General features: G+C 54.6%; 1 protein-coding gene across 1 annotated transcript in view; it reads left to right on the plus strand.

Annotated features, from left to right (window-relative positions):
* LOC139254776 (transcription factor NF-E2 45 kDa subunit-like) overlaps positions 1–12,896 on the plus strand; it is an 18,712-nt gene extending 5,816 nt beyond the window's left edge. Inside the window, exons 2-4 of the mRNA XM_070873797.1 lie at positions 519–611; positions 8,494–8,688; positions 11,185–12,896. Of these exons, the coding sequence (XP_070729898.1) occupies positions 564–611; positions 8,494–8,688; positions 11,185–12,114 (1,173 nt within the window). The 5' untranslated portion in view covers positions 519–563 and the 3' untranslated portion in view covers positions 12,115–12,896. The remainder of the gene's footprint in view (positions 1–518; positions 612–8,493; positions 8,689–11,184) is intronic.
* Positions 12,897–14,129: the final 1,233 nt, after the last annotated feature.

Here is a 14,129-nt window from a genome sequence, read left to right on the forward strand (position 1 = left end):
GTGAGTGTGTGTCAGTGTGTGTGTGTGTGTCAGTGTGTGTGTATGTGTCAGTATGTGTGTGTGTGTGTGTGTCAGTGTGTGTGTGAGTGTGTGTGGGTCAGTGTGTGTGTGTGTGAGTGTGTGTGTGTGTCAGTGTGTGTCAGTGGGTGTGTGTGTGTCAGTGTGTGTGTCAGTGTGTGTGTGTCAGTGTGTGTGTGTGTGTGTGTCAGTGGGTGTGTGTGTGTCAGTGTGTGTGTGTGTGTGTGTCAGTATGTGTGTGTGTGTGTATGTGTGTCAGTGTGTGTGTGTGTGTGTCAGTGTGTGTGTGTGTGTCAGTGTGTGTGTGTGTGTATGTGTGTCAGTGTGTGTGAGTGTGTGTGTGTCAGTGTGAGTGTGTCTGTGTCAGTGTGTGTGTGTGTGTGTGTGTCAGTGTGAGTGTGTGTGTGTCAGTGTGAGTGTGTGTGTGTCAGTGTGTGTGTGTGTGAGAAGCTCAGTGCCTACACTGTCTGATAACCTCTCCTCTTATCTCACCATCCCAGGACCATCGCCCTGAGACAACGCTGCTGACATCCTCCTTTTGGTGGATGTGTTCTGCGAACTGCATCCTGCCCTTTCCAGGAACCAGCGCTGAGGTAACGGACAATGCAGTGGGGCTGGGAACAGAATTCTCTCTCCCCGCCTCACCTCCCCACCCTCTGCTCCCCACACCTCCACTCCCCTCCCACTCCCCACCCCCACACAAACTCCCTTCGTCCGAAGCCCATCCCAGCTCTCCATCCCTGCCCCTCTCCCCAAACCCCCGAGCCCCTCTCCTCACCCCCGATGCCCCAAACCCCCGAGCCCCCAATCCGCGCCCCTCACCCCCACCCCCGACCTTATAATGTATTGGCTTCATGGGTCCTTTGCTTCAGAATTCATAGCAACACAATGCTATTAAGAATCAGTTGGTTTGTTAGCAAAGGTTTAACAATCACGTTGCACATTACCGGTTCATCCACCAGGCTCACAACCACCTGCCCCATCGTGGATCCCCCGAACCCAACTGGCCGGGGTTTTATTGACTCTTGCGAACATCACGTGACTGGCTAAGGCACTCCCAGCTCAACAACTCTACTCACTGGTGCTTACATTACCCTCTCCAATGCCTTGACATACACCAGAACATAATAATTAGGAGCAGGAGTCGGCCATTCGGCCCCTCGAGCCTGCTCCGCCATTTAATACGATCATGGCTGATCCGATCATGGACTCAGCTCCACTTCCCCGCCCGATTTCCTTAGTGTACAAAAATCTATCGATCTCAGCCTTGAATATACTCAACGACTGAGTCTCCACAGCCCTCTGGGGCAGAGAATTCCAAAGATTCACCCCCCTCTGAGTGAAGAAATTCCTCCTCATCTCAGTCCTAAATGGCCGACCCCTTATCCTGAGACTGTGACCCCTGGTTCTAGACTCCCCAGCCCGGGGGAAACACCCTCCCTGCCTCTACCCTGTCAGAGCCCTGTAAGAATGTTGTATGTTTCAGTGAGATCCCCTCTCATTCCTCTAAACTCTGGAGATTATCGGCCCGGTCTACTCAATCTCTCCTCATAGGACAATCCCTCCCAGGAATCAGTCTGGTGAACCTTCGCTGCACTCCCTCTATGGCAAGTATATCCTTCCTTAGGTAAGGAGACCCAAACTGTGCACAGTACTCCAGGTGTGGTCTCACCAAGGCCCTGTACAATTGTAGCAAGACTCCTCGACCAGGCCCAACATCCCCAGCATCGAAGCACTGACCACACTCGACCAGCTCCGCTGGGCAGGGCCACATTGTCCGCATGGTTCCCCCAGACACGAGACTCCCAAAGCGAGCGCTCTACTCGGAACTCCTTCACGGGCAAACGGGCCAAAGGTGGGCAGAGGAAACGTTACAAGGGACCACCCTCAAAGCCTCCCTGATAAAGTGCAACATCCCCACCGACACCTGGGAGTCCCTGGGCCCAAAGACCAGTCCGCCCTAAGTGGAGGGAGTGCATCCGGGAGGGCGCTGAGCACCTCGAGTCTCGTCGCCGAGAGCGTGCAGAAACCAAGCGCAGGCAGCGGAAGGAGCGTGCGGCAAACCTGTGCTTCGATGCTGGGGATGTTGGGCCTGGTCGAGGACGCTAACGTTGGTGCGTCTGTCCTCCCGGGGGATTTGCAGGATCTTGCGGAGACAGCGTTGGTGGTATTTCTCCAGCGACTTGAGGTGTCTACTGTACATGGTCCGTGTCTCTGAGCCATACAGGAGGGCGGGTATCACTACAGCCCTGTAGACCATGAGCTTGGTGGTGGATTTGAGGGTCTGGTCTTCAAACACACTTTTCCTCAGGTGGCCGAAGGCTGCACTGGCGCACTGGAGGCGGTGTTGGATCTTGTAGTCAACGTCTGCTCTTAATAAGGCATGATCTTATTGAATGGCGGAGCAGGCTCGAGGGGCCGTAAGTCCTACTCCTGCTCCTAATTCTGATGTTTGTTATGTACTGGGCATCAGGATGAGGGTTGTCGTTCCGGAGAGAGAAGTTCAAGATCTCAAGCCAGCGACTTAAATCATGCTCCAACCCATTCCTTCACCACAAGCCCCACACCTCCTCCTTTTGACCCCACAGTGCTCAGAGGAGGGGGGAGGGGGCGTGGGGTGGGGGAACAACTCACCTCCCTCGGCCCTCCCTCCCTCCGCCTCTCAACTAGGCTTTCGGAAAACCCAATCTTGGCCTTAGCCCCTCACTTGGGTCCCTCAGTAAACAGGGAGGCCCCACCCACACCACACATCCCCACCCTCAGCACAAACACCCTACGCCCTGGTCCATCAGTAGTAATTAGTGGGACTCCCTTCTACTCACATCATTTTCAAATCCCTCCGTGGCCCTCGCTCCCCCCTCCCCTTCTCTGTAACCTCCTCCAGCCCCTACACCCCTCCTTATCTCTGTAACCTCCTCCAGCCCCTACACCCCTCCCTATCTCTGTAACCTGCTCCAGTCCCTACACCCCTCCCTATCTCTATAACCTCCTCCAGCCCCCTACACCCCTCCCTATCTCTGTAACCCCCTCCAGCCCCTACACCCCTCCCTATCTCTGTAACCCCCTCCAGCCCCTACACCCCTCCCTATCTCTGTAACCTCCTTCAGCCCCCAACACCCCTCCCTATCTCTGTAATCTGCTCCAGTCCCTACACCCCTCCCTATCTCTGTAACCTCCTCCAGCCCCTACACCCCTCCCTATCTCATTAAACTCCTCCAGCCCCTACACCCCTCCCTATCTCTGTAACCTCCTCCAGCCCCTACACCCATCCCTATCTCTGTAACCTCCTCCAGCCCCTACACCCCTCCCTATCTCTGTAACCTCCTCCAGCCCCCTACACCCCTCCCTATCTCTGTAACCTCCTCCAGCCCCTACACCCCTCCCTATCTCTGTAACCTCCTCCAGCCCCTACACCCCTCCCTATCTCTGTAACCTCCTCCAGCCCCTACACCCCTCCCTACCTCTGTAACCTCCTCCAGCCCCTACACCCCTCCCTATCTCTGCAACCTCCTCCAGCCCCTACACCCCTCCCTATCTCTGTAACCTCCTCCAGCCCCTACACCCCTCCCTATCTCTGTAACCTCCTCTAGCCCCTACACCCACCCCTCCCTATCTCTGTAACCTCCTCCAGCACCTATACCCCTCCCTATCTCTGTAACCTCCTCCAGCACCTACACCCCTCCCAATCTCTGTAACCTCCTCCAGCACCTACACCCCTCCCTATCTCTGTAACCTCCTCCAGCCCCTACACCCCTCCCTATCTCTGTAACCTCCTCTAGCCCCTACACCCACCCCTCCCTATCTCTGTAACCTCCTCCAGCACCTATACCCCTCCCTATCTCTGTAACCTCCTCCAGCCCCTACACCCCTCCCTATCTCTGTAACCTCCTCTAGCCCCTACACCCACCCCTCCCTATCTCTGTAACCTCCTCCAGCACCTACACCCCTCCCTATCTCTGTAACCTCCTCCAGCCCCTACACCCCTCCCTATCTCTGTAATCTCCTCCAGCCCCGACACCCCTCCCTATCTCTGTAACCTCCTCCAGCCCCTACACCCCTCCCTATCTCTGTAATATCCTCCAGCACCTACACCCCTCCCTATCTCTGTAACCTCCTCCAGCCCCCTACACCCCTCCCTATCTCTGTAACCTTCTCCAGACCCAACACCCCTCCCTATCTCTGTAACCTCCTCCAGACCCAACACCCCTCCCTATCTCTGTAACCTCCTCCAGACCCAACACCCCTCCCTATCTCTGTAACCTCCTCCAGACCCAACACCCCTCCCTATCTCTGTAACCTCCTCCAGACCCAACACCCCTCCCTATCTCTGTAAACTCCTCCTGCCCCTACACCTCTCCCTATCTCTGTAACCTCCTCCTGCCCTCCGAGATCTCTGCGCTCCTCCAATTCTGGCCTCTTGAGCATCTCCCGATTTCCATCGCTCCACCATCGGCGGCCATGTCTTCAGCGGCCTGGAACTCCCTCCCTATAAACCTCTCCGTCTCTCTCTCCTCCTTTAAGACGCTGCTTAAAACCGACCTCTTTGACCAAGCTTTTGGTCACCTGTCCTAATATCTCCGTATGTGGCTTGGTGTCTGATTGTTATTGATAAAGGGTCCTGGTGAGACCACACCTGGAGTACTGCGCACAGTTTTGGTCTCCTTATCGAAGGAAGGATATACTTGCCTTAGAAGGGGTGCAATGGAGGTTCGCCAGACTGATTCCTGGATGTGGGGATTGTCCTATCAGGAAAGATTGAGTAGACTAGGCCTATCCACAGCATACCTAAGACCGCCTAGTTCCACCCTCCTTAACATCGCCCGTCTCCGCCCCCTGCCTCAGCTCATCCGCTGCTGAAGCCCTCATCCGTGCCTTTGTTACCTCCAGACTTGACTATTCCAACGCACTGCGCTCCTGGCCGCCCTCCCACATTCTACCCGACGTAAACTAGAGGTGATCCAAAACTCGGCTGCCCCCGTGTCCAAACTCGCACCGAGTCCCGCTCACCCATCACCCCCTGTGCTCACTGACCCCGTGTCCTAACTCGCACTCAGTCCCACTCACCCATCACCCCCTGTGCTCACTGACCCCGTGTCCTAACTCACACCCAGTCCCACTCACCCATCACCCCCTGTGCTCACTGACCCAGTGTCCTAACTCACACCCAGTCCCACTCACCCATCACCCCCTGTGCTCACTGCCCCGTGTCCTAACTCACACCGAGTCCCACTCACCCATCACCCCCTGTGCTCGCTGACCCCGTGTCCTAACTCGCACCGAGTCCCGCTCACCCATCACCCCCTGTGCTCACTGACCCCGTGTCCTAACTCGCACCAAGTCCCACTCACCCATCACCCCCTGTGCTCACTGACCCCGTGTCCTAACTCACACCGAGTCCCACTCACCCATCACCCCCTGTGCTCACTGCCCCGTGTCCTAACTCGCACCGAGTCCCACTCACCCATCACCCCCTGTGCTCACTGCCCCGTGTCCTAACTCGCACCGAGTCCCACTCACCCATCACCCCCTGTGCTCGTTGACCTACATTGGCTCCTGGTTAAGCAACGCGTCGATTTCAAAATTCTCATACATGGCCTCCTCGCCCCTCCCTATCTCTGTAACCCCCTCCAGCACCTACACCTATCTCTGTAACCTCCTCCAGCCCCTACACCCCTCCCTATCTCTGTAACCTCCTCCAGCCCCTACACCCCTCCCTATCTCTGTAATCTCCTCCACCCTGCGAGATGTCTGTGCTCCTCCAATTCTGCCCTCTTGAACATCCCTGATTATAATCGCTCCACCATTGGTGGCCGTAATGTATTAACTTCATGGGCTCTTTGCTTAAGAATTCATCGCAACACATTGCGATTAAAAACTAGTTGGTTTATTAGCAAAGGTTTAACAATCACGTTGCACATTACCAGTTCATCCACCAGGCTCACAACCACCTGCCCCATCGTGGATCCCCCGAACCCAACTGGCTGGGGTTTTATTGAGTCTTGTGAACATCACGTGACTGGCAAAGCCACTCCCACCTCAACAGCTCTACCAACCTGTCAGCATAGTCACACGTGCGTACGTTACAGTGGCCGTGCCTTCTGTTGCCTGGGCCCCAAGCTCCGGAACTCCCCCCTAAACCTCTCCGCCTCTCTCCTACTTGAAGACGCTCCTTAAAGCCTATCTTTTGGTTACCTGCCCTAATTTCTCCTTAGTTGGCTCGGTGTCAAATTTTTGTTTGATAACGCTCCTGTGAAGCGCCTTGCTCCACCAGCTCCGCTGGGCAGGGCCACATTGTCCGCATGCCCGTCACGAGACTCCCAAAGCAAGCGCTCTACTCGGAACTCCTGCACGGCAAGTGAGCCCCAGGTGGGCAGAGAAAACACTTCAAGGACACCACCTAAGACTCCTTGCAAAAGTGCAACATCCCCACCGACACCTGGGAATCCCTGGCCCAAAGACCGCTCAAACCGGAGGAGGAGCATCTGAGAAAGCACCCAAACAGCTCGAGTCTCTTTGCCGGGAGCAGGCGCAAGCCAAGCGCAGACAGCGGAAGTAGCGCACGGCAACGCATGCCTCCCACCAACCCGTCCCTCCAACCACCGTCTGCCCCAGACACCCCCTGTGACAGAGACTGTAGGTCCCGCACTGGCCTCAAAAGAACATCAGAAATAGGAGCAGGAGCCGGCCATTCGGCCCCTCGAGCCTGCTCCGCCATTTAATACGACCATGGCTGATCCGATCATGGACTCAGCTCTACTTCCCCGCCCGCTCCCCATAACCCTTCACTCCCTTATCGCTCAAAAATCTGTCTATCTCCCGCCTTAAATATATTCAATGTCCCAGCCTCCACAGCTCCCTGGGGCAGAGAATTCCACAGATTTACAACCCTCTGAGAGAAGAAATTCCTCCTCATCTCAGTTTTAAATGGGCGGCCCCTTATTCTAAGACCATGCCCCCTAGTTCTAGTCTCCCCCATCAGTGGGAACATCCTCTCTGCATCCACCTTGTCGAGCCCCCTCATAATCTTATACGTTTCGATAAGATCACCTCTCATTCTTCTGAATTCCAATGAGTAGAGGCCCAACCTTTCCTCATAAGACAACTCCCTCATCACCGGAATCAACCGAGTGAACATAGAAAATAGGTGCAGGAGTAGGCCATTCAGCCCTTCACCACCATTCAATATGATCATGGCTGATCATTCCCTCAGTACCCCATTCCTGCTTTCTCTCCATACCCATTGATCCCTTTAGTCATAAGGGCCACAGCTAACTCCCTTTTGACTATATCTAACGAACTGGCCCCAACAACTTTCTGCGGTAGAGAATTCCACAGGTTCACAATTCTCTGAGTGAAGAAGTTTCTCCTCATCTCGGTCCTAAATGGCTTACCCCTTATCCTTAGACTGTGACCCCTGGTTCTGGACTTCCCCAACATCGGGAACATTCTTCCTGCATCTAACCTGTCCAATCCCGTCAGAATTTTATATGTTTCTTTGAGATTCCCTCTCATTCTTCTAAACTCCAGTGAATATAAGCCCAGTCGATCCAGTCTTTCTTCATATGTCAGTCCTGCCATCCCGGGAATCAGTCTGGTGAACCTTCGCTGCACTCCCTCAATAGCAAGAATGTCCTTCCTCAGATTAGGAGAACAAAACTGTACACAATATTCCAGGTGTGGTCTTACCAAGGCCCTGTACAACTGCAGTAAGACCTCCCTGCTCCTATATTCAATTCGCTGAACAGCCTCCAATGCAAGTATATCCCCCCTTAAATACAGAGACCAAAACTGCACGCAGTACTCCAGGTTTGGCATCACCAATACCCTGTACATTGTAGCAGGACTTCTCTGCTTTTATACTCCATCCCCTTTGCAATAAAGGCCAAGATACCATTGGCCCTTCCTGATCACTTGCTGTACCTGCATACTAACCTTTTGTGTTTCATGCACAAGTAACCCCCAGGTCCCGCTGTACTGCAGCACTTTGCAATCTTTCTCCATTTAAATTATAACTTGCTCTTTGATTTTTTTTCCACCAAAGTGCATGACCTCACACTTTCCAACATTATACTCCATCTGCCAAATTTTTGCCCACTCACTTAGCCTGTCTATGTCCTTTTGCAGATTTTTTGTGTCCTCCTCACACACTGCTTTTCCTCCCATCTTTGTATCGTCAGCAAACTTGTCTACGTTACACTCAGTCCCTTCTTCCAAGTGGTTAATATAGATTGTAAACAGTTGGGGACCCAGCACTGATCCCTGTGACACCCCACTAGTTACTGATTGCCAACCAGAGAATGACCCATTTATCCCGACTCTCTGTTTTCTGTTCGTTAGCCAATCCTCTATCCATGCTAATATATTACCCCCAACCCCGTGAACTTTTATCTTGTGCAGTAACCTTTTATGTGACACCTTGTCAAATGCCTCATGGAAGTCACTTCATTTCTCTCTCCCTCTCTGTACACCCGACAGGTCTCGCTGTGCCACCCTTCGCTCCCCGAGCTGGCCGCCGACTCAATCTACGCTTTGCCAATGGCGCCCTGCCCCACTCAGTATGAGGGGGCACCCCCGCACTTCCTTCCACAGCACGGGAGCTGCGCCGAACTGGGACACCCGGGAGAGGTGGAACTCACCTGGCAGGAACTGATGTCCCTGGCAGAGCTACAGGTGAGGGAGCTTTACTCTGTATCTAACCCCCTGTACCTGCCCTGGGTGTGTTTGATGGGACAGTGTCGAGGGAGCTTTACTCTGTATCTAACCCCCTGTACCTGCCCTGGGTGTGTTTGATGGGACAGTGTAGAGGGAGCTTTACTCTGTATCTAACCCCGTGCACCTGCCCTGGGAGTGTTTGATGGGACAGTGTAGAGGGAGCTTTACTCTGTATCTAACCCCCTGTACCTGCCCTGGGAGTGTTTGATGGGACAGTGTAGAGGGAGCTTTACTCTGTATCTAACACCCTGTACCTGCCCTGGGAGTGTTTGATGGGACAGTGTAGAGGGAGCTTTACTCTGTATCTAACCCCCTGTACCTGCCCTGGGAGTGTTTGATGGGACAGTGTAGAGGGAGCTTTACTCTGTATCTAACCCCCTGTACCTGCCCTGGGAGTGTTTGATGGGACAGTGTAGAGGGAGCTTTACTCTGTATCTAACCCCCTGTACCTGCCCTGGGAGTGTTTGATGGGACAGTGTAGAGGGAGCTTTACTCTGTATCTAACCCCGTGCTGTACCTGCCCTGGGAGTGTTTGATGGGACAGTGTAGAGGGAGCTTTACTCTGTATCTAACTCCCTGTACCTGCCCTGGGAGTGTTTGATGGGACAGTGTAGAGGGAGCTTGACTCTGTATCTAACCCCCTGTACCTGCCCTGGGAGTGTTTGATGGGACAGTGTAGAGGCAATGTGACTATGTAGCTGCCCCGGAGAATTTGTTATGGGCCCTGACATGTGTCGCCACCGTTTCGATATCAAACACTGCCTCTTTAAGAGGCGTGCGTTCCAAAATGAGTTCTTTAATCTGCCTGAAAAACGCCACAGCGTGTGGTAAGATAGTTTCTGAATGGGTTTCCTGTGCTCCTTGACTGAAGCTTATCGGGATGTGCAGATGTGTGTCAGTGGGGGACGCAGAGGCAGCTGACAGGCCGTGTGACAGGGTCTCAACAGCACAGGGTTCTAATTCTGGCATCAACGGCGTCGTTCCCGCTCCAGTATCGCCTCTTCCAGCTCTCCCTGTGGTCCTGTCCGCCTCTCATTGGGGTCCCCTCCGATTTACGGTCACGTTCTGGCATCTGTTGGCTAGGGGTAGTGAGTGGCTGCGGGACATTGGACCGTGGGGGGCTTCACAAGGAAGCCCTGGGGCAGGAAGGGGGCGGTGTCCTCGCTGTGTGCAAATGCACTCTCCCGCAGCGCCCCTAATGCACTTGTGCTCACACACACATTCTCTCTCATACACACACTATCATACAGACACACACTCTCTTTCTCACACACGCGCTCGCTCCCACTCTCACACACACTCTCATACAGACACTATCACACACACACTCTCATACAGACACTATCACACACACACTCTCATACAGACACTATCACACACTCTCATACACACACACACTCTCATACAGACACTATCACACACTCTCATAGACACACACACTCTCATACAGACACCATCAGACACTCTCATATACACACACACTCATACAGACACTATCACACACTCTCATACACACACACACTCTCATACAGACACTATCACACACTCTCATACACACACACTCTCATACAGACACACACTCTCTCTTTCTCACACACGCGCTCGCTCCCACTCTCACACACACACTCTCATACAGACACTATCACACACTCTCATACACACACACTCTCATACAGACACTATCACACACTCTCATACAGACACTCACAGACACACTCTCAGACACACAATCATACAGACACTCACAGACACTCTCACACACACACATACACTCTCTCTCTTACTCTTTCACACAGACACACACACGCGCTCGCTCCCACACTCTCATACAGGCACTCAGACACACACACACTCTCACACAGACACTATCACACACACACTCTCACTCAGACACTATCACACACTCACTCTCTCACACACACACGCGCTCGCTCCCACACTCTCATACAGGCACTCAGACACACACACACACACGCTCGCTACCACTCTCACTTTCTCACACACATACACTCTCTCTTACTCTCTCACAGACACATTCACGCGCTCTCCCACACACACATGCACTCTCACAGACGCGCTCTCTCCCACTCTCACTCTAACTCACTCACACACACGTGCACACACACTCTCACACGCGCACGCTCTCACACACACATACACTCTCTCAGACACACACTCACGCGCTCTCCCACACACACATACTCTCACAGACGCGCTCTCTCCCACTCTCACTCACACACACGTGCACACACACACTCTCACACACACATACACTCTCTCAGACACACACTCACGCGCTCTCCCACACACACTCTAACTCACTCTCACATGTGCACGCTCTCACACACAGACAGGAAGAGCCATGTGGTATCTGCGTTTTCCCCTTTTTGAACGCGGTGGAAGTTGAGACCGTTGAGATTCACCATTAACCCCCTACCTCTCTCTTGGTCACAGGGACTGGACGCGAACGGCGACATGGCGAACGACCCCAACACCTTCTACGCCGGAGGAGCCCAGCACCTCCCACCCCCCGACCCGTACACCCTGCCTGCCGCCTGGTCCGGCCACAGCGCGGGATACAGGCCTCTCCTGCCACCACCGGCTGCTTACGACAGCCGCCCGCTGGCATTCGAGCCCACCGTGGACCCCTGCTGCCATTCGTCACTGGCCAGCTTCCTGAGCGAGCCGCTGCTGTTGGGCCTGGGCGCCAAGCGGCGGGAGGACGGCGAGTCAGACTCGGGCCTGTCACTGGACGACTCTAGCCCCGACGGCTGGGGGCCAATGCCGGACTTCCACGGGCAGTGGTGCTACGGCAACGCGGAGCTGCCGGCGACGGCTACACAGCACCCACACCCGCCGGCAGAGGGGCCGTCGGGCGCGCGGCCTGCCCCGTGCCCCCGGGCCAAGAGGGACCACGGGGGCTGCCGTGACCAGCGGCGGGCCCATGCGCTGGGGATCCCCTTCTCGGCCGACACCATCGTCAACCTGCCCGTCGACGACTTCAACGAGCTGGCCAGCCACCACCGACTCAGCGAGCCCCAGCTGGCCCTGGCCCGCGACATCCGGCGGCGGGGAAAGAACAAGGTGGCCGCCCAGAACTGCCGGCAGCGTAAGCTGGAGAAAATTGCCCTGCTGGAGCGCGAGCTGGGCGGGCTGCGCTCCGAGCGCAGCCGGCTGGCGGCCGAGCGAGACGGCATGGACCGCGCCCTGTGCCAGGCCCGCCACCGGATGGCCGAGCTGCGGCAGCGTGTCTTCGCCGGGCTGCGGGACCCCCGGGGACGCCCCTACTCGCCCCAGGAGTTCGCCCTGCAACAGACGGCGGATGGAGGGGTCTTCCTCGTCCCGCGGGGCTCGATGGCGGCGCCGTCGGAGGGCGGGGACTGAGGCCTAGCTGGCCAGAAAAAATAAACCCTCGCCACTTATATTTATTTGCCCGGTCGCTGGAGTGCGATGGACATTTCGTCGGTGGAATCGGGACTTTGTCCATGTATTTTTATACGTGTTTTAACGGGCGCAGTGGGGGCAGCACAACAGTACAGCGCTCCCTCAGTACTGCCCCTCCGACAGTGCGGCACTCCCTCAGTACTGCCCCTCTGACAGTGCAGCGCTCCCTCAGTACTGCCCCTCCGACAGTGCGGCGCTCTCTCAGTACTGCCCCTCCGACAGTGCGGTGCTCCCTCAGTACTGCCCCTCCGACAGTGCGGCACTCCCTCAGTACTGCCCCTCCGACAGCGCAGTACGGCGCTCCCTCAGTACTGCCCCTCCGACAGTGCGGCGCTCCCTCAGTACTGCCCCTCCGACAGCGCAGTACGGCGCTCCCTCAGTACTGCCCCTCCGACAGTGCGCCGCTCCCTCAGTACTGCCCCTCCGACAGTGCGGCACTCCCTCAGTACTGCCCCTCCGACAGCGCAGTACGGCGCTCCCTCAGTACTGCCCCACCGACAGTTCAGTGCGGCGCTCCCTCAGTACCATCCCTCCGACTGGGCTCACTGACCTGTCACGCATACTTCCTGTTGACTGTCATGCGCACATCATGTCACGCTTTCTAAATCACCACCCACCCCCCCCCACCCACTGTTACAAAAATTGAAACACCGTAATCACTTGAGCAATGCCACTGGAGATCAGCCAGTTTTGTATATGTATGTTTATATAAAATATGTATCTTGCACTCAATAGTCACTTTCTTTTTTGTGGTGTGATATGTAAAGATATCGTGAGGTGGGCTCACTTAACCCTGTTTGAAATTTACAATTGCGCTCTAGATGACCTTGGGTCCTTATGCAGCTACGACAACACAACTTACATTTATATGGTGCCCTTAACGTCGCAAATCGTCCCAAGAGCGATTGTCAAACATAATTTAACACCAACCCACATAAGACTTTCATTTGTTTGATGACGATGGACAACTCAAAGCGCTTTACAGCCAATGAAGTACTTTTGGAGTTTAAGGAGACCAAAAGCTTGGTCAAAGAGGTAGGTTTTAAGGAGTGTCTTAAAGTGAGAGGGGCAGAGAGGTTTAGGGAGGGAATTCCAGAGCTCGGGGCCCCAGGCGGCTGAAGGGAGGGGTGAAAGGGCTGGAGGTTACAGAGATAGGGAGGAGTCAAGGAGACCATGGAGGGATTTGAAAATAAGGATGAGAATTTTGAAATCGGGGCGTTGCTTAACACCTGATGGGTGAACGGGACTTGGTGCGAGTTAGGATACGGGACAGCACTCCACTAGATTTTTTTCACTCAAAGTCTGTGGATGGGATTTGAACCCATAACCTTATAACTAACTGCGAGATAAGCATACTACCCACTGAGCCACAGAGAATTTAACATAGCAAAACGTTCCAATGTTTAATGAGTGCATGATAAAACACAATGCTGAGAAGGGAACAAATAAAAAACGATCTCGAACAATGGTGTTTTGTCGGAAGGACAGGGAGGTCACTTATTACTTGGGAGGGTGCAAGTCTAGGTGGGATAGAGGGTCAAAGGGATCTCGCAATACAATCATTACTCCAACTTACTGCTGGCCGGCCTCCCACATTCTACGCCACATAGACACGAGTTCATCCAAAACTCAGCAGCCCATGTCGTTACTCGCTTACCCACCATCCCCTGTGCTCGCTGACCGACATTGGCTCCCAGCTGAACGCCTCAATTTCAAAATTCTAATCCTCGTTCACAATTCCCACCAGGGCCTCCTCGCCCCTCCCCATCTCTGTAATCTTTTCCCGCCTCACAAACCCCACCCGCCCCACCGAGATGTCTGTCCTCCTGAGCATCCCTGATTATAATCGCTCAACCATCGGTGGCCGTGTCTTCTGTTGCCTGGGCCCCAAGCTCTGGAACTCCCTCCCTAAACCTCTCCACCTCTCTCTCCTCCTTCAAGACGCTCCTTAATAC

This window comes from Pristiophorus japonicus, unplaced genomic scaffold, assembly GCF_044704955.1.
Source record: "Pristiophorus japonicus isolate sPriJap1 unplaced genomic scaffold, sPriJap1.hap1 HAP1_SCAFFOLD_573, whole genome shotgun sequence".
In the NCBI taxonomy this organism is placed as follows: domain Eukaryota; kingdom Metazoa; phylum Chordata; class Chondrichthyes; family Pristiophoridae; genus Pristiophorus; species Pristiophorus japonicus.